Source organism: Micromys minutus (genome assembly GCF_963924665.1).
Source record: "Micromys minutus genome assembly, chromosome: 3".
Lineage (NCBI taxonomy): Eukaryota > Metazoa > Chordata > Mammalia > Rodentia > Muridae > Micromys > Micromys minutus.
The window spans coordinates 13511357-13537626 of record NC_137972.1 but is presented as its reverse complement, the minus strand read 5'-3'; the positions used below and the strand labels follow the sequence as shown (position 1 = coordinate 13537626).

Below are 26270 nucleotides of genomic sequence, written 5' to 3'. Positions count from 1 at the left end.
ACCATGACAGTTGACAGCTGCTGCTTTTCCAGGTGCTACTGACAGACACAAAGAAAGGTGTTTTGAAGCACCCACCTTGTTGAGGACATCTCGCTGGCAGCCAAGATAGAGATTGGGAAGAATTCGAGTTGGCCCAATGTTGGCAACAGGTAAGCAAGGCTGAGATATGCAGGTAGGGACTAGAGTGGATTTTCCTTCACAGAGGCCAGGGAAACAACGAGAGAACTCAGCAAACCCACCTAAGAATAAACATTGTAAGATTATTCCATGTACAAAGTAAAATAAACCAGTCCTCTGGAAACTATTTGACTAAAACTGTTTAAAACAGAAAAATCAGATGGTACAGATCCAAGCAGGTAACACTATCTACACGCACGTTTCTTCCTTTAGCTGCTGATGCTAAGACTGATGTAGAAGCCAGCACTGACTCGAGCCAGTAAAGCTGAATTGTGGATGACAAGACTGAGGGCACTGAAAAGAATTCCTGCCTTTCTTTGACAGTCTCTTAAATCTTCACATACTCTGCAACATATGGTCCCCTTTCTCTTTCCAGATAAATGTTATTTATGAGATATTAAGGAGGATATATTTTTAATAGCAAAGAAGTAAAAATCTAACTATTTACAATAGAAAACAAACAGATATTTTAAAAAGTAATAAGTTGAATGTTACTTTCTTATAATAATAATATGTTGTAAATTCTTAGAGTCAACTTTAAGTCTTTCAACCATACAGAAGAGTTTGTGGTAGTGGAAGTGGGATAAGTCAAGGTCTTGAGAAACCTTCAAACTTACTTTGTGGCTGAGAGTGACCTTGAACTCCTCTGACCACAGTCTCCAGGGTGCTGGGATTTACGTTGTACACCACCCTGCCTGATCATTTTTCTTAAGATATCAAAACTATCCTTACTCTCTAAAAAAAAAAAAAAATGTCTCTATAACTAGTCATTACAATTCTGTAGCAATTAGTGAAGGTTCCAGAATTACCACTAATTTCTAGAACTCCTCTTCATTTTTCTAAGCACTACAAAGAAGTGTTGTTGGATTCTATATCATTCAGAGTACAAGAATTCTTGTGGCGAGAGTCTTAGGTTTAGATTTGGAAGTTGGAGTTGTTTTTTTCCTCAGTCGTAATCTTTTCCCTTTTTAAAAGTGGGTTGGGGGTATAGAGGGCAGAGGACAACTCACTGAAGTCGGTTCTCTTTTTCTACCACATGAGCCTAGAGATGGGATTCAGGGTATCTGACTCCATAGCAATGTCACCTCGCTAATGCCAGTCCTTGGTCCACCCTTCTATTCCTAACCAACTGCCCTGTGGCCTACATTAAGTGTCATAATCTTGCCACAATCCAACAGTGAAATCCATGTAGCACTCTCAACTCCTGAAGGGAAAAGCATGATTAAGGTCTTCACAGGACTTTCCATTGAAATAAACATTCCTTTCCCTCCAAATGAAAACAACACAGGAACCAAACTGATAAAATCCCTTACTATCCAAACCGCTACCTCTTAATATCTCAACTCAGGAACACTGAAGATTAGAGTTATAGAAAATACCTGTTCAACTGACATGTAACTCAGTCCAGAGCAGAAGTAGTGAACTATAATAGCAAGAAGTTGTAGCAACAATTAAGGTACCAGCAAAATATAAGACAACATTCCTACGTCCAGTCCACATATTTGTAATTGTAAAACTGTTTACACACAAGCAGTTGAAATGTCTTAAGCTAAACTGGTCCTAAGGTTACATTTCCCAAGGATGCTACAAAGCACTGGTGTCCTGGAAGAAGCTGACAGAGGGGAATTGTCTAAAAAGTAAGAGAAATACTGTATCTCATCTCCCTGAGAGTCACAGCTCCTATTAACATATTAAGTACTCAAAAAATGTTGTCTCCAAAGAAAGTGGTTTCATTTACTTAAGTCAAATACGCATTTTCAAACTGATTTAACCATGGAAATCCCACTAAACATTTTAGCTGCTAGTGGCATACCATACAAGAAAATGCTAGACTGGAACCACTGGACTGCCATCAGTTAGACTTCCTCTCCCTACAAGTGTAACCACACATGATCTGGGCAGGCAGCATGGTGCAGATGCCCACTGTTTATGTGTGTAACTGAATTTCTCTCAGCATTTCCAGGTACAGAGCACAGCTGATATTACCTATGACCCTGCAACTGGGCTCTCACATTTCTTTGCTTAGTTTATACCAACAGGTACTATTTTATAATTAACTGTATGATTAAAATGTTAACTTCTGTATGTTGTTATTTAACCTAAGAATTGTCTCATAGGACAGCTGTCATTTAAAACTAACAGAACCATGATCCGGTAAAATATTCTCAGAAAAAGAGAATTAAAAAATCACCTCTTGAATTACATTTTAAATTTCTAAATAATTATACTGAGAAGTAATAACAGAATATATTGAACTAATATTAAGACAGACAACACTGGGATTAGAGGAGTGGCTGCTACCCCTGACTCTACAGGCATCATTTCAATCTTGAAAAATGCTATGGAAGTAAATGTCATTTCTATTCCTAGTTATACAAGAACACAGAGGCTGAGAATTACATCCTATAATGCTTAGCAGAGCTAAGGTATGAGTCCACTTCTTAACTATTCTAACTCCCCTTTGTGAGCAGGGACAGTCTTACTGTTATCTACACTCCAAGCCTTATGACTCTGATTTGCTAGTTCTTAGTACCAATCGCACAACAGGAATAGAGCTCTTCTCCAGACTGCTGGAAGAGTCTTGTGTTTCCCAAAGAGAGGGAGAGGGGTGTGTGCGTGCATGTGTGTGTGTGTGTGTGTGTGTGTGTGTGTGTGTGTGTGTGTGTGTAGCTGGGAGAGATGAAACAATGTCCTAGGCTTATTTACAGAGCAATGGGTGAGGGATCACGACCACATGGATAACCCTGGAAAGTTTGTATGATGGTTGATTTCTCCCTCATATCCCCCTTCCCTAATCCTTCTCCAACTATATACTTTAGCCCTTCCCAGAGACCAGAAACCACAAGCAATTAAGGCAGAATTGCATAAAACAGGTTGCTAGGAAGGCTTTGTTGCTAAATAAAACTTAAGTTTGTTTGGGTGTTTTCAACTAATATTCAGTACAAACACCAACAATCAGACTTTGAAATATTTAATAGATTTCAATGAAACTGGAACTTTCATTTAGTGCTCAGTCTGGCTTGAAATGTCCCTAACTGTGCACTTCCAGAAAATACTACATCAGCCAAAGAGTACATTTTCCTGTTCTCTACCTATGACATCATCCACTCTGCTGACACCCTCTTTCATTGACAGTGTTTCCATTCACTGGCCTTTCATTCACTGTTGTATTCTAGTGACTCCAGTTTCATTTCATTAATTAACATATGAGACACTGAAGATCTACCCTGAACCTTTAAAAACTGTGGCCACATCAGCAAATGAGTTTCAAAATATCTAAACTATCTCTTTTTCTTTCAAATATTCTCTTGAAAACAAGATCTACATCAAAAGAACAGCTCATTTATATATATACTTTGTTCCTAAGAGGTGCCAGATACAAACTAAAAGCAGGTTATCTGACCTTGTTATAAAGCTTGCTGTCCCAAGCAATCTATGTTAGTGTATAACACAGCCAACAGCAGTTCATTACCCTGTTCCTTGTGGAAAGCCACATTTTAAAAGTTATCATGGACTTGTCTCATTGTTACTATGACTTTCTTTCTACCCTACATTCTGTGCTGCTTACCAGGTGGAGATGTAGAAAATGGAGAATGGCAGTAACACAAAAGTATGTCTCTAAGACACGGGTGAACTTCAGAATAGCTGTCCACTACTCCCTGGGGTTCTAATGTGTTTAGCATGCAGTTAGACACGTTCAGAGGCTTCTGGTCTGGACAGAAAGGGAGATGGAAAGAATGACAGACACACTACAAAGCTGCTGCCTGTTAATCTTCCACCATCCAGCCAAAAGAATGCATGTGTAGAAATAAAAAACATTACTTTGGACAGAACATATTTGTGATATAAATTTATATGTCCCTGTATTCTCACTCAGCCAAGAGAAAGTTCTTCCCTGAGGGTACCTCCTTCACAACTCCAATCAAAAGTATTATTTTCTGTTTAAAAAAAAAAAAAAACACTGTGAAGTATCAGTGCAGTATGATGGGAGAAAATATGCCAAATAAAATAAAATGCATAAGATTCTATTACATTCTAATTACTTCTCGTTCTTGGTTCATTTGTAATCAGCTGTAAAAGTTATTTCCTAAAAGCCAAATATTTACATAATTAACAAAAGTGACACTTTACAACACAATAACACTCCATCTTTAATTTTTATTTCATACCTTACACTTGAATAAATTCAGTAGTACCCATCTCAAAACCACTGATTTGTTCATCCTTCCTTTGTTTGTTTGTTTGTTTGTTTCTTATTTTTACTCAGTTGCCACATAAAAATTACAAAGTAGTGCTTTGATGTTATTTCCTATTTATAAAATAATATCTAAAGATATTCAAGCAGACAGTACAATCCCAGCCTAATATTCAGACTATTTCCCCTATCCTCCTCCATGTACCTGACACAGAAAGCTGTACTTGGTATTTGGATGAGTCCCTGTCAAGTCATTTTGCATATTCTCCAAAACCACAGACTAGCACAAGTGACAGCCCTTCTACAGCAGCAGATTCCAACATTTCTTTTACTTTGGCCAAGAAAATACATTTTATATCAAACCTTCTAAACTCATACATATATTCACTGCTAAAATAGTAATATAATCTTCCTTTGCTATATTAAATGCTGACAGTTTATATTTCATTTCACTGCAATAAAAATATATACCCTCCCCTAACCAGTGTCTCTGAATATGGTCTTGATAGTTTAGAAGTTCTTTATTTCAATTAAAAATTTTGAATGATTTAATTGGAGAGGAGATCAAAGGACAGCTCTGGAGTTGGTTCTTTTTCCACCTTTCCATGGTTCCCAGACATGAGGCTCAGGTTGTCAGGCTTGTGTGGCAGGTGCCTTTCCTGCTGAGCTATCTTGCTGGCATCACTTTCGGTAGTCCTATAAAATTCACTTGGTGTGGTAATACATGTCTGTAATTCCAGCGAGTGGGAGGCTGAGCAGGAGGAACAGGAGTAGATGGCAAGCCCAAAGCCAGCCTTGGCCATGTGACACCTGATTTTTAAAACCACAAAACACACACATAAACTAACTAAAACTGAGTTTTTTTCAAAACTCATACTGGTGACTGAGCAGAATTTATGAATGAACTGATAACTGTGAATTTGTATATTTGTATATGTGTATATATTTATGTGTATTGTACTATCTTATTTCTCAAGCTATAATTCACTGTGAATAACTCTTTAATCACCATTGAACATAGTGCCTAACATATAATTAGAATTCAACAAATGTTTACTGAATCTTTCCTTTTTAAAATGAATAGCTGTTGATGGACACAAGTCTGTATATTTTTAGTATTTAAAACGGATTTCCTGATTCCATTCAAAGACAAAAATTACATTGGCATGGGTGGGAGCACAAAATCTGTTTCCTATTTGTAGACTACAATGTCCCAGAGACTCTTAGCATGGGAAAGAAGGTACAGAGCAAGAAAATAACCTGCTACCAAAGGGGTAAGATGGTAGTTACAGTGAATGCCACTTCTTCCATCAATCGAAAGCAACACTGTATCCATATATTTCTTTACCCAGAGAACTTTTACAAACACTTAACACTTAAATTTTTTTGCAGACATCCTAAATGGCCCAGGATTCCTATCTTTGTGGCTCCAGGAATCAAAGGCACATCATCTTAGGAAACCTCTAGGACAATGGTTACAATCACACACCAAGGAGGATGAGGTGGCTGCTGGAAGGGCCTTAAGTGATTATCAAAATAAAATGAAATACGATTATAAATCAAGGTAACTCTATGAATCAAGAGGAAAAAGTAAATGTAAGTCTTTACTCCAAAGAATGATTCACTCAAATCTACTGCCTAGTACACAGTCAAGAACTACTCACCAGACACCATTCTATGTGTAGCTCAAGACTTCCTAATCTACTTTTAGGCAAGCTCTCAAGACAATCTGTGTGTTCTACTCTTATTAACAGACCCTTTAACTGGGTCTGGTATAACAGGCCCATTATCCTAGTTTAGCTGAGACTGAAAGACTGCAAGTTCAAGGCCAGCCCGGGCCATTTAATGAGATCCTGTCTTAAAAGTAAAAGGATAATAGCCAGGGGTACATCACAGTGACAGAGAACTATGCATTAGGCCCTAGGTTTAATCTACAGTTAGTGCAATCAACAATGAAACCCTGTCCTCCTCTTTGACCAACTTTACAATTTTATAAAAGACTTCAAAAAGCAGCAAGGGAAGAAAATGATTCCTACTCAATAACCCAAGCAACAATAAAAACAACTAGGACACAATTTTGTTGGAGGATATTAATCACAATATGAACCCTGACACTGTTTTTTACTGAAAAGACCTATTTCTGGTTGTGGTATGGCTCAGCCCCAAACAATTGAGGGATAAACAAAGTGACAGATCAAATAAAGATCTGACTGAATGAATCAGAGATAGGATGCCCCCTCCCAAATCTCACAAGAAGAGCCTGCTTCAAAAAGCAGGGGCAGAGGAGAGAAGAAGGCAGTTTTACCTGGACAATGATAGACAGGTTGCAGCGAGAGAACAAGGTAGACACAGGGAAAGACAGAACAAGCTAGAAAATGAGAAGGAGCCAGAAGATTAGAACATATTACCAAAGTTATGAGGTCAAGCAGAGCAATTCAGTCAGAAGCCAAAAGAGAAGCCAGATTGAATCAGTCAGCTTCAAGAGAAGTTTGAGTCAGAACAGCTGAGTTGAATCAGCCAGCCAGAGTTCAGAAAAAACAAGAAAGAAAGAAAAAAGCCATTCAAAAACCTGGTGTACGTCTCTGATCCTATCACTTGGAAGACTGAGGCAGGCAGATCTCTGTGACTTTGAGGCTGCACTGGTCTACATGGGGTTTCAGGGCAGCCAGTGCTACACACAGAGACCAGTCTCAAAAACAAAACAAAACAAGTCGTTCAGTGAGCATTTGACACAGTGCTAAGCAAAAGGACCAGTGGACCAAGACAGAGGCTCTTTCTGGAGTTGACAGTCTAGTCAGACAAATTATAGCCAAATTAAAAGATCAAAAATTAATTATGGTTGGTAGCAAAAACAAACAAACAAAAACAAAACAAGACAAAACAAAACAAAAAAAAAAAAACCCTGTGGTAACCAACTGTACCTCATAACCAGGAGGTTTAAGATGACATTAAATGCCGGAGACACCTAGATTAGTGGCAGAGAAATAGTCTCAGAGGCAGAGAAGAAAAAGGTTTTCTGTGGAGGTCCAGAAACCATAAGGCTGCAGATTCTAAGCAAATGGGATAAAGACTGATAATCTAAAAAGGGAGGGAAAGAAAAAGAAGAGAGGGTAAGAGGGAGGAAGAACAGGATGCTATAGAAGAGGGAAGCAGTGCATAGAGGAGAGAGGACAAGGAGAAGAAGGGAGAAGGAAAAGAGAGAAAGTGGCTTAGCTAAAGTCAGGGAGGCAGACAGGTCAGCCACTGTTAGAATTAGTTAGGGAGTCTATAATTTATCCTAAGATTACTGACACATTAAATTGAAAAAGGAAAACAATCTGGAAATAAAATATATTTAACTTTGGCTCCAACTGTCCACTATGGGCTGGGATGTGGCAAGACAGAGGATATAAGACAAGTTAGAGGCTCCTAGAGCATTCTGAAAGATGGTGTTGTAAAGACTGAGGTAGCAGAAGATAAAGACTTCTTACAAACAGAAAAAAGACCTAGTGGTGACTGAAAGGGGACAAATGTTTCAGCCAGATCTCTGACAGCTCACAAGGCCCACCACACCTAATAAACTCATGTTTAAACATAATTTAATATCAATTTGTCTAAATTTCCATTTTTTGCAGAAAAAGAAAAAGAGAAACCCTCCAGTCTCCTTATTAATCCTCTAAATCTATTATTGCTGTTTGTAGTTTTTAATCAAGTTATGTAACCCAAGCTGACTTTGCTCTCACAGCCCTTCTGTGTGAGCCCATTGAATGCTGGAATTGCAGGTAAGTGTGCCACCACACCCATTTTATGTGGTATTGGGGACTAAATCCAAAGCTTTGTGCACACTAGGCAAGCACTGTACTACCTGTGCTCTATCTCTAGCTCCTGGTTGTGTATATTATTTGTAGATGGGGAGTGTGTCAAAGCACATATATAGAGGTGAGAGAACAACTGTGCGGGGTTAGTTCTATCTTCACATGGGTTCTGAAGATTAAATTCAGCCCACCTTTTTCTGGGCATGGTAGGAGCTTTTCCCACTGAACCACTATGTTGCACTTCTCCCCCACTAAATTCAAAGGCACCTCCACACTCAAATATTACTGTTTTCAAGGTTCAACTACAATTTCATTGCTGTAACTAAATCTTCCTATTGCTACAGACTACACATCGAATCATCTCTTATCAGATGGCCGTCACAAAGCACATGGCCATATGCTTTCCTTTGTTTTACTCTGTTCAGATGTTTTCCAAATTAACTAGGAGACTATCAAAATGAGGAAAACAAGTAAGTACTTTAGTTGGCTCTATAGTCCATTTTATTAGAAGACAAAGTCTCAGGCATGATGTCTTAGCCACTGGTAACAACTGAATGAAAGACAATATAAACAATTTCATGCAAACTAAGAGTCACAGAATACCAGGCAAATACATGGAAAGAACATGAAGAGTCACTGAGTCACCATCTGTGTGTGAAGAGCTGAAGTCTGTGATTCATCATGGGTTTTATCTGCTGTACAGTTGTCCTGTCACCCATTATAGGACAGAAATGAGCTAGTGTATAGCTGAGTGGCACAGCACTCAGCCTGTGTTTGAGTTCCATAATCACAAAAGAGAACAAAGGGAAAGACCGTGAGTATGTAGGCCTATCCTCTCCTTCCTTCTAGAAGCAGTGGGATGGTGAGACCACCCAGGATCTGACATGCTAAGCAGATACTGTACCACTGTACTACATCCAAAGCTGCCCTTCTGCTCTTATCAGTAGGGAAGAGCCAGGCATGGCTATGCCCACCCAAAACTCCAACACTCAAGAGGCTGAAAAAGAAGACTGAGAATCCGTGCTAGCACATGTTTGTCGACTATGATAAAGGGGCAGCAGTGGAAGTAGGCAGACCATGAGGTAGGTGTGGTTGTGTGTCACCCCTAGTCAAACAAAACAAAACAAAACAACAGGGATTAAGAGAAGGGGACAGAATAGTATTGATTATCTGTATGCTATCTTTTAACCTACTTGTTATCAAATTAAATCATTTCCAAATCTTTTCTATGTTAGTATAAAATAAAAGCTCAACATAAAAGGTTTTTTCCTCCTTTATTTATTTATTTCAGTTCTGTGAAATAAACTTAACACTCTTAGGTATGAACAGCAAAAAGACTAAGATTATAATGTAAAGGCCAAGTTTGTTTTTTAAAGTTTTCTTAAAGTTAGCAAAACCTAAATAGCTGATCATAAGTCAATGTTAACAACTGATTTAAAAAGACTAATGAAACAGATTTTACATGTTCTATCTGATTCTCACAAATAATACTCTCCAAGTTAAGTTGAATATATATTTTTTGATAATTGGGTAAGAAGAAAACCAAAACCACAATTCCAGTTACATCACTTTTCTAAAGACATTCAGAAATGAGCCATGGAGGAAAAAAAAAAAAAAACACAGTTCCTGTTCTTCTCAGCTTCAAGGAGCACATTGACAAAAATGTCTGAAACCTAGGTTACTGGTGATAGTCTTGGCCCCAAGTCCACCAGGAAACTTTTTTTCTTTTCCTCCTCCAGTCTTGCTTGTCTTCCTTCCAGCCCTTCTTCCTGCCAATATCTAAGGTTCACAGTTGATAAGGGTATTATCAAACACTGAAAGTACTTCTCTGTATTCTCTCCGTTTTTTCTTCTGTGGGGCACACAGAAGGAATATGCACTAGATCCAGTCAGGGCAGAGCAGCCGTGTCCCTCTTGCTCAACCTGCATAACTTCTGCACACACCTTACCTGACTCTTCCCACTAACGCAGCACTCCACACAGCTAGGAAACATTTCTTGTATGAAATGGGAATAAAGTGTTCTGACTCCATGTCAGAAGGTTAGTCCAGCTGGTTATACTGAACATGTATTCTTCATTGTGGCCCAGTGACTGCCACTCCCAAAGCCACAATTTAGTGATAAGAACCTTCTCAGAAGAAACAAAGGAATGCCCTTAAGCAAAGGGAATAAAGTCCAAGTAAGACACCTATAGAAACTCACTGTGCACACCTACAGAACGGCTGTCTGTTGACCAAATGATCAGGTCGGAGCTCTCCACAGGAAAAATGTTTGGAAAATCAAAGTGGGATATCCTGACATATAAACTTTTTAAAGACTGGGTCTAGGAGTGTGATTCAGTTAATAGTGTGCTTGCCCAACTGAACTCCCTAATAGCACTCTGAAGTAAAGTCCATCACAGTGGCTACAAAAATTTGAATATCAAATTTATCCTAAGTGGAACTCAAAAAGTTGTTATATCTAACCCACTTATACACACCCTTAAAATGTGCCTGTCAGGGCGAGTGAGGGGGCAGGGGTTGAGTACCTCACTGCTACAACATCTGCTTAGCATCACACACACATCTACCAACAGAGACTGGACAAAATATAATCATAGTCACAGAATTATGTAAGCTACATTCTCTAAAAAGTAGGCTTCACTTAAGGATACATACAGAGACTCGAGAGACCCACAGCATAAATATAAGGTGTAGTCGGAGACAACCTGGGTGGGGGTGGGGGTGGGGGTGGGGGTGGGGGTGGGGAGGACAACAACAAAAAACTATCCTTGTTTCTAGAGAACTGAAGCACACCTGTGTGAAGGAACTGGAAATTCAGGAATCTTACCCAAACCTGCATGGAGTCTCAAAGTGTTTACATTTTAGAACTGTTTGTATACCAACGACCTATTGATCTTAAAACTAACATGTTTATTGTTTCTGATAACTAATTGCCAATAACTAATCAAGCTCACTGTGTCCTAATAAACACCAAAGGTCGAAAATGATGATACCTATTAATATCTTTTCTTAGGTGACATTTTAAACAACGTGCTGGGTTGTTACAGATGGAATTTGCCTGGTAGTAACTCTAGGCTAAGGTCCTGTGCATTTGGTCAACGTATTTCCTATTCTTGTGAGCCAGTCTGCAACATGGAAGCAAAGGATGAACTGTGTGTTTGGAGTCACACTGCTCTCTCACCGACTGTAGCCCTTCCCATATGCTTTACAAAATTACCCAGTTGCTTAGCATTTACATATTAAAACCTTTTTCCAAGCATAAAAGACAAATCACAAACAAAATATATGTTTTTGCATGAAATGGGAATTAGGTGTTCTGACTCCGTGACTCAGAAGGTTAGTCCAGCTGGTTATACTGAACCTGTATTCTTCTTTGTGGCCCAGTGACTACCACTCCCAAAGCCACAATTTAGTGATAAGAACCTTCTCAGAAAACAAACAAATGCCCTTCAGCAAAAAGTAGATAAGTTTTAAAATAGTCTATGTAATGATCAGAAGACACAGTCTGCAAACCTTGCTCTTTGTCACTGTTCATATGGCTGAGAATGTGAGGTTATCTCTGGATCTTCTTCAAGGAAGAGTCTGACACTGTAATGCTGGTCTGGCTCTGGCCAAAAGGTAAAAACTCATAAGAGCCGAGATTCAAATCACTCAGTGTTCTTACACAGCAGGTACATAGAAAACCATCAGACAAAAGCAAGTGACTTCTGTCAAGTCATATGTGACATTTCCAGCTAATAAGACACAAAGAGGCATTATAGTCAGGTCAGAACACACTGACCCAGCCAGGTGTGATAGTTTCCACCTGTAATTCCAGTACTAGAGAAACCGAGCCAGAAAGACTGTTTCAAACTTGGGGCCAGCCTGGGCTACATAGTGAGACCCTGCCTCAGAATCAAACAAAAAATAAAGTAAAACTCCACAAATTTAATGTGGAGGAGTAACAGTATTCAAGATCAATGAAACCATCCTATCAGTCTAAAGCTGTAACTCACTTTACACATGAGTTGTGATACTGCTTACATACAATGAAATAACAAGCCTGTTCCACTGGGTCCCACACTCACCTGCAAGCAGGTGAACAGAGCTGAAGCTCTTCTCCAGTTTACCCAGAAGTACAGTGAGAAAGCAGTCAGATGACAGGGAAGCAGCATCTTGGGAACTTTGATCATAAACTACCACCTTCTGATTGCAGTCAATGTCCACCTAAAATGCAAACAGAAGCTTGTTAAGAAGGAAGTTGAGAGCCTGGCACTGCACACCTGCCATCTTGGTCCACACTTGTAGTACTTGAGAGGTTGGAAGGTGAAGAATCAAGAATTCAATGTCATGCTTACCTAACACAAATTCAAAACTAGTCTGGACTACTTGTGACTCTGTCTCAAAGGGGGATTGTGGAGTAGGGGATGGCTTGAGAAAAATAATCTAATAAGTTACTGGCTCTGTAGGAACTCACACTTTACTGGTCTTAAAACAGTTAATGACTTCTTTTATTATCAGTTAATGAATAAAAATGAGATGCAATCAATTTCCTTGGTAGAATTAGCAAAGAGGTGATTGGTTACATGCTTGCATGCTACCTTTCAAAGGCAAAATTGATATTGCTTTTAAGATGTGTTAAAAATTTGATAATATAAAATGATAACATTCACAAATGATATAATTTGCAAAATTAAAAAAAAAAAAAACTTCCAGCTAAAGAAACATTTGATTAAATAGTTCCTGTAGGAGACTGGTGAGCTATCTCAGCATGAAGACCTGAGTTTGGTACTCAGCACCTACATAAAAAAGTTGATTCTAGAGTTTCATGTGTGTGCGTGCGTGTGTGTGTGTGTGTGTGTGTGTGTGTGTGTGTGTGTGTGTGTGTGGTAGTGGTGATGGTAGTTGTGGTGGTGGTGGGGTGATCTCTGAAGTTCACTGGCCTGCCAGTCTAGCCTAATTGCTAAGTTCCAAGTCAGGAGGACACCTCAAAAGGAGGCAGATTACATTTCTGAGGATAATACCCAAGATTTTTTTTTTTTTTTTTTTGGTTTACACACACACACACACACACACACAGAGAGAGAGAGAGAGAGAGAGAGAGAGAGAGAGATCCTATATAACAGGAAGGAAATCAGCTGTTTACTAAAAGATGCGCTTACCCAGGTGTTCAAGGCCAACCTTAGCTATATAGCAATGTGAGAACAGCCTGAGTCATGAGATCCTACTCAAAGGGGGGTGGGGGGACTTCCCTAACATATCCATAATACTTCATTAGCCCCATAATACTTCTTTTCTAAACATAATATCTTAACCAATATTACCACACATTAATGTTACTTCCACTTCTAATGATTAGTTCTTACTTTCAAAGAACTTGAAAAGAATGACTTTCAGTGTGTTTGATGATACAAAGTGCTGTTTAAACTGAAAAGACAATTTCATTGAGACATTAATATATAAAGAAACTCAGCGTATGTTAAATTACAATAATTTAGCTATTCTGTATCGTTTTAAATGGTCTTTTTCCTTCCCGTGGCATTTTTGAGACAGGGTCTCACTACATAGTCCAAGCTTGCCCTAAACTTATAGCAGCTCTTCCCCTCAGCCTCCCATGCTAGGATTACAGATAGGCATAAGGGATCTGATTCCCTCTTCTGATGTGTCTGAAGACAGCTACAGTGTGCTCATATACATAAAATAAATAAATAAACGTTTAAAATATTCTTAATGTGACAGTATGACTGTTAATTTGTTTTTAGGTATTGCAAGATTACCAAATGTAAAAAGCAACCAAAATTTCCTCAAATTACTTTCTAAAAAGAAGCTTCAATTAAAATATTTTCTCAACTAACATGTCTGCTTACTTTAAAAGTAATTAAAAGAAAGAATTTACCTTATGTTTTGCAGAATGTTGGATAAGTTCCGTAATTAACACTTTGTCCTGTTGCAACCTCCGTTTCATCAGTTTGGAGCAGTTGATATTAATGGCTTCCAAAATGTGGGACGTATTGTATTCCACAAATGGCCGGCTATCAATTAGCAGCACTTTTTCCGTTCCACTTTCCAGCAGAGCCACCAACCTCTCAGTAACAATTTGAGTCCCAATCATCTCATGGGCCATGACAACAATAAGTCCTCTTTCCCCACCTCGTTCTTCAATTTGCCACGATGATGTAATGGTGCTGTGCTCAAAAGCTCAGCCACTCCATTGTACTGAAAATATATGAGGTCAGGCTAGTGGTGACTGGCAAAAGGAGAGTTAAACCCATTTCAGCAAGAGCCCTCCAACTGAATGTCCCTTTCTCTTTCCTGTTGATGTGCTCTTGCAAAGGACTCCTTCCACAAAGCAGCCCCTCACATTAGATTCATACAGAGATGACAGGAATAACCATCCCACAACAAAAGATGCTTTGGGGCAGCCAGGGCATTACATCATCCTTTACCTTTGCTCCCTCACTCTAACAGCTTTACACTGGACCGACAACCTATGTGAAGAAAGAAAGACAGACAGAAAACAAAACATGGGTCAGAAAAATAAGAATGACTATCAGATTAGAGAGTGTATGACTCATAATATTTACTTCATTAATCTAATTCCATACTTAATGCACTGCTTCATTTGAACAAGCAAAAAGGATTTACTAGACATGGCTTCATTAAAAAGGGGTATACTAATCTCAAAATATAAAAACCTTCAAAAAGAAACAAAGCAAGGCATTCATAATTATAATTATCTGAGATCCCAAATTAAATCATTTGTATGAAATTACAGAGCCTAGAAAAAGTGGCTCAAAGTATTAATATTCCAAATGGTTTTCTTTCATTTTATTTATTTATCCCTTGAAAACAGTAAACAGAATAATAGCAAAGAGTCAGATTATATTTTTAGGAGAAAAAAATCTTTTCTGCTGGCTTAAGAGTCCTGTGATGAATAGGAAGGCACAAATAGCAGCCCCTTAAGAATGGGCAGGAAAATGAGGTTCCACAAATTTCAGTTACTTAAGGAAGAAACGGGGCAAACATGACTGATGCACTTGTCAATGGGACTACAGAAGGCCTGTGGTGTACCCAGCCCTATGGCAGGTATGACCCTGGTCTGTCTCCATCCCAAACCCAACTCTCCTTCTCACGTTCCTTGACCTGTCACAGGCTTCCCCTTCAGTTTTCATACCACATTCTCAAGAGAAGTATTGACTTCCAGCCTTAGAAATCCATCCCTTAACCTAGGACTTGAAGACAGCGTGCCAAGCCCTTAAATGCCTCCTGACCTCACCAAACTCTTGTAAGGAGTCATTTTCTGAGTAACACTAATTGAAGTTTAGTGTCCATAATCTGAGCCTGATCCTAACCTTTAACATTCTTAGATTTATCTACCTTGGTCCATTTTTTTTATATGAGACATTCGCTGTTGGCACCCACTTTTAAAGGATGAGCAGTTGGTGGGATACTTGTATTAACTCTACTTGTAGGTAAGATGCTCAGTTTAACTCTCAGGATAAGTATTTTCTTGTTCCAAAACCAATATCTGGTTATAAATGGATATTTGACTGCCTGCTTTCAGAACAAGGTGGTAAAGCTGTAATTCACCTTAGGGCCATATTCCCTACTTTTAAACTTAAACTTCAAGCCTGGGACATGAAGAAAAGCATCAGGCTATAAGGAGAAGTGACGTGGAATTCTGGTGATGTGCCTCCTCCTACCAAATACAGAGGCAGCAGTGACTATCTCTTCATAAATATCTGTTCTGAGGACATTATCAAAAATTAATAAATGAAAGTTGATCAAACAGTGAGAGGAGGGGAACTCACTGGTGGCTAGATGCACAGGTGAGGCTGGCCATAACAGTGCATGCTTTTAACGCTGGAATTCTAGCAGCTGAAAAAGAAAATTTTAATTGCAGGCTGGCCTGGGCTATAGTTAGACTCTGTCTCAGATGGGTGCCAGTGTTGGTGAGCAAAGCTCACTCTATCTAGAATCAAAAAGACATCATGAGGACTGAAGATAAGGCTCAGCAGTTAAGCTCTCTAGCAGCTCTCACAGAGGACCAGAGTTCAGTTTCTAGCACCCATGATACAACCGTCTTTAATTCCAATCCCAGGGGATTCAATGTCTTCTTCTGAGATCTTCCCAGGTGCCAGGCACATACATGTTACATAGAAATACAGGCGGACAAAACACTGATGCACATAAAATAAATACCTTCCTTTTGAAAAGACACCACTGAGTAGATCGGAGCAGTAGCAATCTACTTTCCTATACAGTTCAGCTTCCACCTTTTGCACAGAGCCTGATATAGACACACCTGAGAAATCTTATTTTACAAACCCTACAGTTAATGGATTATTAAATGCCCATGCCTTGTCTTCCTAGCACCAAGTCTCATTACATTGCTTTTATCTTCGATATGCTTTTATATCAAAGAGAAATAAGAGTCACCTCTCATTTCAACTGAAGAAGCTATAGCAGGAGACTTGCCTTGGCAATCAACAAGCCTCTGCAAAGTATGTTCACAGCATGAATAAAGTCCTGGCTGCTCAGTGACACACATCATGTCAGTGTAAGGTCCTGCACAGAGAATGTCTGACTCCTACTGGGTTACCCAGTTTTCCCTCAGCACCTGCTCCACAGTGGAGCTGGACTGGGGAAGAATGATGCGACTTGTCCACAGAGTGCCCAGATGGCACAGAAAGCAGAAATCTGAGAACAAGAGCAAGCTGATTCCAACAACAGTACTGAGTGTGGTTGGCTCCACTCAGTGATGAAATCAGGAAGAGACGAAAAGCAGTGATCTGGGTTAGGAGATCAAGAGACAAAAGGAGGGAGAGGATAGCAAATATGCACAGGTAAATTAGAAAACTCAGCCCCTCCCTTCAGCAGGCAGGTCTACCAGGACTGAGAAGGCCCGAGTAGGCAGCTGCAGGTACAGAAAGACAGAGAGAAGTAAACGTGTACACATTCAGCATTGTACTGAAACCAGCTAGCACTCTCTGCTCCCTTTATATCAAAATTTTGATTTTCTAAGTCTTAACTGGATTATGTGCAGAATCCCGCCAAGGGGAGATAGAAAGTAAAGTAAAAATGACCTTCAACTCATTTCTTTTCTATTTATTTATTTATCTATAATCCAGCCATTACTCCCACTCCCATTTCTTTATAAACAGTTTTTTTTTCAAATTTTATTGATTCTTTGTGAATTTTGCATCATGTACCTCACTTCCATTCATCTCCCTGTCCCTTCATATCCGCCCTCCACCCCTGCAAATAAAATACCCTCCAAAAGAAAATAAAGAAAGATAGAATTTTTAAGAATCTCGGCATGGAAACTGTGGTGTATACAGTGTCACCCTGTTTACACTCTGTCCACACATCTTTACTTGCAAAGGTTCATTGCTGAGGCCTCTGGCTTCTGCTACTCCATCAGTACTGGATCCTCACTGGATCCTCTTGGAGATCCTGTTGTCCTGTGTCACAGCAGTCCTGCAGCTTTGAATCTGCAGGGCTGGTCCTTTCATGTACTCATAACTAGGGAAGATGGTGGGTGGGCCAACTCAAAGTCCTGGATCTGGGCCTTCGGGGGTTGGGGGATAGCTGAGTTGGTCGCTCACCACTAAGGAGAATTTTCCAGCACTGCCCAGCTGGCTCATGCAATGCTACAGCCAGCAAGGGGCAGGGCAGCTCTCCTGTTCTCATGGCCTTCGCCACCAACGCAAACTACTGTGCTGCCCAGGTGAGGTACAGGGCCTGCTCCCAAGTGCTGCAGCCAGTTCCTCTCATAACCTTGGGGTGGCAGAATCAGAAGTTCGAGGTCATCCTTAACAGTATAAAGAACTTGAGGACAGTCTGGGCTACATAAGCTCTTGCCTCAATTGCTGCTCATTCTCAAGAATGCTAATACCCTGAGATCAGAAGCATATCTTTTATGATTTTGTTTTCAAACTTTTTTGTATCAAGTGGAATTTGAAGACTGTAAACAAATAGTTCACTGTTTACAAAACCACTGAACTAACTTTGCCTTCTCTGTTTGTGTGGCATGTATTTTGTGTATGTGAATATGGCACAAGTAAGGCACAATCAGCAAGTGGAGGTCAAAGAATATCTTCTGGGGGTTGGCTCTCTCCTACCATCCCACGAGGGCTCTGGAGATTGACATTCAGGCTTGTCAGTCCTGTTGTATAGCATCTTGCCAGCCTGCCTCAACATCTCTATTCAAGTCAAGTCCATGGAATAAACACCTTAAGCCTCAAGAGCCTCAATTCTTATAACCTACTACTTAGCCAATTTTAAACATTTTAACTTCCTTTTTTCCACTTCTTAATAAATATTTAAATGGTGAAAATTATGCGAATAATGTCTTCATTGCTATCAAAGTTATACTCTGATGAGGGTGTTATAAACTGCCAAGAGACTGGAACTCCAACACTATACTCAAGTTTCGTAAATTCCTATGTTGTAGATGTCCCTCACCTGTCCTTTATACACCTAACTGGTGACCACTGCTAACAGTAAGTAGCTTCTGATTTCTTCTTAAGATTGTTGGAAGTAAATATAGAAAACACAATGTCATTTTTCTTCCTTTTGTTCAAATATTTACATGGAATTTTACATATCTTGCCTTTTCTTCCATTCATAATACTCCAATTTGATTAAAAAAATATTACACTTAGAAATTAGCAGGCAGGCAAACTAATCATTTCTTGGGCTGAGAAGATAGCTCCATTTGTAAAACACTTGCTGTGCAGTAATGAAGACCTGAGTCCAGATCATAGCACCTACATAAGGCCCAACACCACAGTCCCAGTGTCCCTTCAATAGATGGAGGCAGACACAGGAGGATCCCCAAAAACCTCATGTTTACGACAGGTCCTTACTGTTTGGCTCTTACAGGAGAAAAGCAAGTATCCACACCCAAGGCTCTTTTCTGTCCTAATGACTCCAATACTTTCCAATAACATTAATTTAAGGACTTTAGTCCTTCTAAATTAGATGAACCTTCTAGGGACTTTTAAAATGTAAAATAAAAGGTACATATAATAGACAAAATAAAACATGTTATGATACTAAAAAGTGCTATGGAGAAATAAATGAAGCAGTTAAAACGTAAGAGATGCTAGAGGCGGCTCAAACTGACTAGTCAAAGACCTTTCTCCAAAGGAATCACAAAAACTAGGAGGACACCTAAAAGTCTGAAGCCCTGTGCCTAAAAATAATGAAGATTTTATATATATATATATGATGCTGGCCAAAAAATCCTGAATTAGGCAAATACAGAAATGGCAGATATTCAGTCTTTCTTCAGAATTATGATTATATTTACTAGAAATGATTTCCAGGCAATTGTGATTAACTTTACAGTGAAATATATACAGTTATGTATGTAGGCGAGTCCACACACATACTAAAGAAGTTTAGTATACTTTCTTCCTTCACTGCAAAGGAAGGTGCTGTGGTTTCTTAATTAGTGTATGCCTTAGCCAAGAAACACCAGCACTGTGACAGGAAAGATTACAATGTTCACAGTATACTGCTGTTTAGAGCACAGATGTTTATATCTAGTAAGAGTCTGGAGGGTTTTGGGTTTGGTTTTGGCAAAGAATGGAGTAAAATATAACAGACATAGTAAGCAAAATATGTGTATGAAAAACCCATACAAGAAAGTATTTTTAAATATTTCCTTTTTAAGATAACTTATTCTTATTTTATGAGCACTGGCTGATATTTTGCCTGCACGTGTTTCTGTGTGAGGGTGTCAGAGCCCCCTGGTACTGAAGTTACGGACAATTATAAGCTACCGTGTAAGTGCTAGAATTGAACCCTAGTTTGCTGGAAGAGCAGCAGCCAGTGCTCCTAACTGCTAATCCACCTCTCTAGCTCCCTTAAAAATCTTCCCATTAAAATAAGTATTTTCAAGATGTTCTTCTTGTCAAAGAAATGGATCAAATAACTCAAGAACTTATATTCAAAAGTTGGTAACAGAATCTTTATCTGAATATTGTTCCCTTGGCCAATTCACCTCCACAACAAAATCCACTATGAGAAAGAAAGGGCATATGTTTCTGATAGAAAATTTGAATTACCAGGAGTACTAAGACAGGGCAAAAAGGTAGAAAATCTGGAAGCAGTCTAATGAAAGAAAGGTTACAATTTAATTTCTCAAAGACTATTAGTTTTAGAGAAAATATCTTGTGTATTGTATGGATGCATCACCTATCAATTAAAAAAAAACAAAAAAACAAAAAAACAAAACAAAACAAAAAAAAACTGCTCTTCCAGAGGTCCTGAGTTCAATTCCCAGCAACCACACAGTGGCTCACAACCATCTGTAATGGGACCTAATGCTGTCTGAAGACAAGAGACAATGTGCTCACATACATAAAATAAATAAATATTAAAAAAAAAAAACTATGGCCTACAGGAAAGGCTAGAATAGAAGGTGGGACATTCGGGAGGCAGAAAGAATTCTGGGATAGAGCAATACACAGGATATTCACCTGGGAAGATGTCAAGATGGATGCATGGTAATGAGCCATGTGGCACAATGTAGATTAGAATAAGTGTTTTTACTTAAATTATGAGCTAGTCAGAGAAGAGCCTAAGTAGAAGAACCTTGGCTATATGGCCAAGGCATTTGTAAATATATTTTGAGTTCGAGTCATTTCTGGGAGCATGGGGCTAGGAGGAAGAACAAGGACTTAACTTCACAATCAGTGGCCCTAGGAGCATGCAATGGAATGCGGTATGTTGGCCTTTGAGTCCAGGACTTGGGAAGATAGAGGTAGGAAAATCAGACACTCAAAGTCATCGTTAACTGCAAAGGGAGTTTGAGGACATTCTGTGATATACATGATATTCTGTGATATACATGAACTTGCCGAAAGGAAGGAAGGAAGGAGGAAGGGAGGGAGGGAGGGAGGGAGGGAGGGAGGGAGGTTGGGAAGGAAGGAAGGAAGGAAGGAAGGAAGGAAGGAAGGAAGGAAGGAAGGAAGGAAGCAAACAAGCAAGCATTAGCAAATGATATCACACATACATTCTTGTTTCATTTCTGGGCATAGCTGATAAAAGTTGGGGGTGAGTGGGCAGATTGGAAGATAAGCTAATACAATACATGAAAATTGATGTTAACCTTCAAGAGGTAAAAGTCCAGCTGTTGCTTCACAAAAGAACTCGTAAGAATATTTATTGTAAGGTAGAGAGCATTTGCCTGTCATCCTCAAAGCGAGTGTGTTTACTGGTGATAGAACCTTATGCATGCTAAACACACTGTCTACAGCACTGAACTACATCTCAGATGCCCATAAAATTAAAAGTTCAATTGTGACTTGTGACTAAAAACCTGAATTTTAAAACATACCCGTTGGGTTATGCTCTTTAATACAAAAAGAGTCCCTCTATACATAAGGGACTTACTCTGATGTTTTTGTTAGTTAATATAGTACTATTACTCTTAAGATGTATTTTGAGTATTAAAAGTTTCCAAAGCAAACCTGCTTAAATAATCACAGATGTAATAAAGTATGACTTTTCATTCCTCACCAAAAAGGTGCAAATTCCTCTGGCAAAGTAAAGGAGTAGGTTTGGGTCGCCACTGCCAGCTCCTAAGAAGACAAGCACAACAGGGTTTGAACAGATTCCAGGCATGGCCTTCAAGCACAGACCACACCTGCTTCCAAGGCCCTGGGGCTAAAAATAACTCTGGGGCCTCAAAAAAATGGGATGTCAGCCAGGCTCAGGGGTAACTGCTGGCCCCTTGCTCAGCTCCACTTAGTGAAAGCAGGAACTACAAAACTGTTATCACACACACACACACACACACACACACACACACACACACACACACACACACACAGAGAGTTTCCTTCTCTAGGTTTCTGGCACCAAGCACACACAACTCAGGCAGGTTCAGTTTCTTTGCAGCTTCAAACCAAAACGAATCCTAGGAATTCAGAAAAAATTAAATTAATTTAAGATTTCATGATGTGCTGTTTTAAAAGAAAAAAAAAAGGACAGTACCCATGAGACCTTGTTCTTAATTTCAACTTTACCAAACTGCTCAGAGGTCATATAAAACATGCTGCTCCCAAGCCTGTGTTTGTTTAATGGGTGAAGTGAGAACGGAGTGACATCTAAGATTCTTTCACTAGTAACATAAAGATGCTACTGTAAGTCTATCTTAGGATTTAGACAGTGTCAGAACAGAAAGGTACCAGAAATGTACTGATCACCAAGCAGTCATGTATGTGTCACGGATTATATCCTCACATTAAAAGGATAACTCTGGGGCCACAACAGGCAAGCCAAATCATTCCTTTTATGGCTGGAGATTCCCAAGGCTTGATCTGAAATAACTATTCCCATTTCTCTGCAAGTATCAGGATAAAAGGAAGCCAGGTAGCAGAAAAAGACAGGCAGCACTATTGCTCATCCACTCAGGGAGCCTAGACTATACTAATTGTCATCACTACATCTGTCTACATACACACATGCATGCACACATTTGCAGTGGGTGCTGAGAATAACACGAGGAAGCTACACCACCAGAAAGCCAGAGCAACAGGGCCAAGACCTGGGCAGAAAAATAGGACTATAGAAGAAGCAGAGACCAAACCCTGGCAAAGCCAAGGATGCTACCTGACCTCTTGGTTACTTTTCATCCTTTATCTTTTCGCTTTAATGTTTTATATCCTCTCATCTAACTCATTTCTGTGCTTTTCCTTTGTCTAAACCGTAGTCTCTTCTCTCCCTTGCTCCTCTTTGTAGATTGTCCTGAAGCTGTTTGTATTTTAGTGTTAATTCCACTTCCCCAAGAAGAGCTACCAAGTCAGTACTCCTGAGATGACTTCATCTGATCCTTCCCGTTTTAATTAGTAAAATAAAAGAAAGCCAGTGACTAGGCGGGGCAAGGGAGGTGGAGAGGTCTGAGAGGTCAGGGAGGAGGGGGAGGTCGTCAAAACATGAAGGTTCCCAAGGACCAGCTAGACCAAGGTGGGATTGATTGGCATTAAATAACTATGAACATTAAGGATTTTACAGGTCTAGTATCTCATATAGAAGGGCAGTTTGTTTAATTGTTCCAGCCAGGACTTCCAGTACTATGCTGAATAGGTAGAGGGAAAGTGGGCAGCCTTGTCTAGTCCCTGATTTTAGTGGGATTGCTTCAAGTTTTCTCACTGTTAAGTTTGACTTTGGCTATTGGTTTGCTGTATATTGCTTTTATTATGTTTAGGTATGGGCCTTGGATTCCTGTTATTTCCAAGACTTTTAACATGAAGTGGTGTTGAATTTTGTCAAATGCTTTCTCAGCATCTAGTGAGATGACCATGTGTTTTTTTTCTTTGAGTTTGTTTATATGGTGGATTACATTGATGGATTTCTGTATATAAACCATCCCTGCATCCCAGGGATGAAGCCTACTTGATCATGGTGAGTGATCGTTTTGATGTGTTCTTGGATTCAGTTTGCAAGGATTTTGTTGAGTATTTTTGCATCAATGTTCATTAGTGAGATTGGTCTGAAGTTCTCTTTCCTTGTAGGGTCTTTGTGTGGTTTAGGAACGAGGGTTATCGTGGCCTCGAAAAATGAGTTGGGTAGTATTCCATCTGACTCTATTTTGTGTAATAGTTTAGAGAGTATTGGTATTAGGTCGTCAATAAATGTCTGATAGAATTCTGCATTGAACCCATCTGGTCCTGGGCTTTTTTTTTTTTTTTTTTTGGTTGGGAGGCTTTTGATGACTGCTGCTATTTCTTTAGGTGTATGGAATTATTTAGATGGTTTACCTGGTCCTGGTTTAACTTTAGTATCTGGTATCTGTCTAGGAATTCATCCATTTCCTCCAGATTTTCCAGATTTGTTGAGTATAGGCTTTTGCAGTAGGATCTGATGATTTCTTGAATTTCCTCAGTTTCAGTTGTTGTGTCTCCACTTTCATTTCTGATTTTGTAAATCTGGATACTCTTTCTTTGCCCTCTAGTTAGTCTAGCTAAGGGCTTATCAATCTTGTTAATTTTCTCAAAGAACCAGCTCTTGGTTTTGTTGATTCTTTGAATGGTTCTTTTTGTTTCTATTTTGTCTATTTCTGCTCTGAGTTTATTTCTTGCTGTCTACTCCTCTTGGGTGTATCTGCTTCTTTTTGTTCTAGAGCTTTCAACTGTGCTGTCAAGTTGCTAGTGTATGCTCTCTCCAGTTTCTTTTTGGAGGTACTCAGAGCTATGAGTTTTCCTCTTAGTACTACTTTCATTGCATCCCATAGATTTGGGTATGTTGTGCTTTCATTTTCATTAAATTCTAGAAAATCCTTAATTTCTTTATTTCTTCTTTGACCATGCTATTTTTGAGTAGAGTGTTGTTTAGCTTCCATGTATATATGGGTTTTTTGTTGTTTTTGTTGTTATTAAAGACCAACCTTAGTCCATGTTGATCTGATAGGATGCATGGGAGTATTTCAATCTTCTTATATCTATTGAGGCTTGTATTGTGACCAACTATATGGTCAATTTTGGAGAAGGTGCCGTGAGGTGCTGAAGTCCTGGCCAGAGCAATTAGACAACAAAAGGAAATTAAAGGGATACGAATAGGAAAGAAAGAAGTAAAAATATCACTATTTGCAGATGACATGATAGTATACTTAAGTGACCCCAAAAATTCCACCAGAGAACTTTTACAGCTGATAAACAACTTCAGCAAAGTGACTGGATATAAAATTAACTCAAATCAGTAGCCTTCCTCTACTCAAAAAACAAACATGCTGAAAAAGAAATTAGGGAAAAGATACCCTTCACAATAGTCACAAACAACATGAAATACCTTGGTGTGGCTCTAACTAAGCAAGTGAAGGACCCGTATGACAAGAACTTCATATCTCTGAAGAAGGAAATTGAAGAAGATCTCAGAAGATGGAAAGATCTCCCATGCTCATGGATTGGAAGGATCAACATTATAAAAATGGCCATCTTACCAAAAGCAATCTACAGATTCAACGCAATCCCCATCAAAATTTCAACTCAATTCTTCATAGAGTTGGAAAGAGTAATTTGCAAATTCATCTGAAATAACAAAAGACCTAGAATATCTAAATCCATCCTCAACAACAAGAAAACATATGTGGGAATCACCATCCCTGACCTCAAGCTATATTACAAGGCAACTGTGTTAAAAAGCACATGGTACTGGTACAGAGATAGGCAGGTTGATCAATGGAACAGAATAGAAGATCCAAAATGAACCCTCACGCATATGGTCACTTGATTTTTGACAAACTAGCTGAAAACATTCAATGGAAAAGGACAGCATCTTCAACAAATGGTGTTGGTCCAACTGGCACTCAGCATGCAGAAGAATGAAAATAGACCCTTTCTTATCTCCTTGTACAAAGCTCAAGTGGAACTGGATCAAAGATCTCCACATTAAACCAGGTACACTGAAACTATTAGAAGAGAAAGTAGGGAAATCCTTAGAACACATAGGCACAGGGTGACCTATACCTGCCTCTGCCTCCCAAGTGATGGGAATTAAAGGTCTATAGCATCACACCAGGCTCATTGTCCTATGCTTGATCAGCCCTTAAATACTGAAAATCTAGATATGAAGGCTAAGCCTCAACCTAAACCTCAAAAGGAACAGATTCTTGAGGCTTCCAGTCGGACATGTAGAAAATAACAACAGATGAAATACTTTACAATCTAGGGATTCATATTGGTAAAATAAAAAGTAGCCTGAGTATGTGGTGACAAAACATGCTTCATCAAGGGTGTGATGGCCCCCACTGTCTGACCCTCCAACCTTCTGTAAGCCACTGGTTTCAACTGAGCACAACCTGACCCAGAAGGAGTATCAAAGACAAATGAGATGACCAGAACACAGGGTGTTTACTACAAGTCATAACAATACAATAAAAAATACTGGACCACATACCATAAAAATAACTGCAAAGTCAAAAATAAAAGATTATACACAAACTTCCACTCAACAGTGCAAGTGTGAGATAAGATGTAATTTCTGCCTACTACTCTTCGGGTTATTCCCTAAGAGATTATGTGCCATCTTCAAGAAGATGGTACTGCTCTTTATAATCCAGAGCGGCTCTCAGAGCCAGGCATACCACATACAGAAAATACAGTCCAAGTTTT

General features: G+C 39.2%; 1 protein-coding gene across 1 annotated transcript in view; it reads right to left on the bottom strand.

The window, feature by feature from the left end:
* DUSP16 (dual specificity phosphatase 16) overlaps window positions 1-26270 on the bottom strand; it is a 73213-nt gene that overhangs the window by 24840 nt on the left and 22103 nt on the right. Inside the window, exons 2-4 of the mRNA XM_080914697.1 lie at window positions 14042-14633; window positions 12234-12372; window positions 76-239 (exon numbers count right to left, since the gene is read on the bottom strand). Of these exons, the coding sequence (XP_080770823.1) occupies window positions 76-239; window positions 12234-12372; window positions 14042-14269 (531 nt within the window). The 5' untranslated portion in view covers window positions 14270-14633. The remainder of the gene's footprint in view (window positions 1-75; window positions 240-12233; window positions 12373-14041; window positions 14634-26270) is intronic.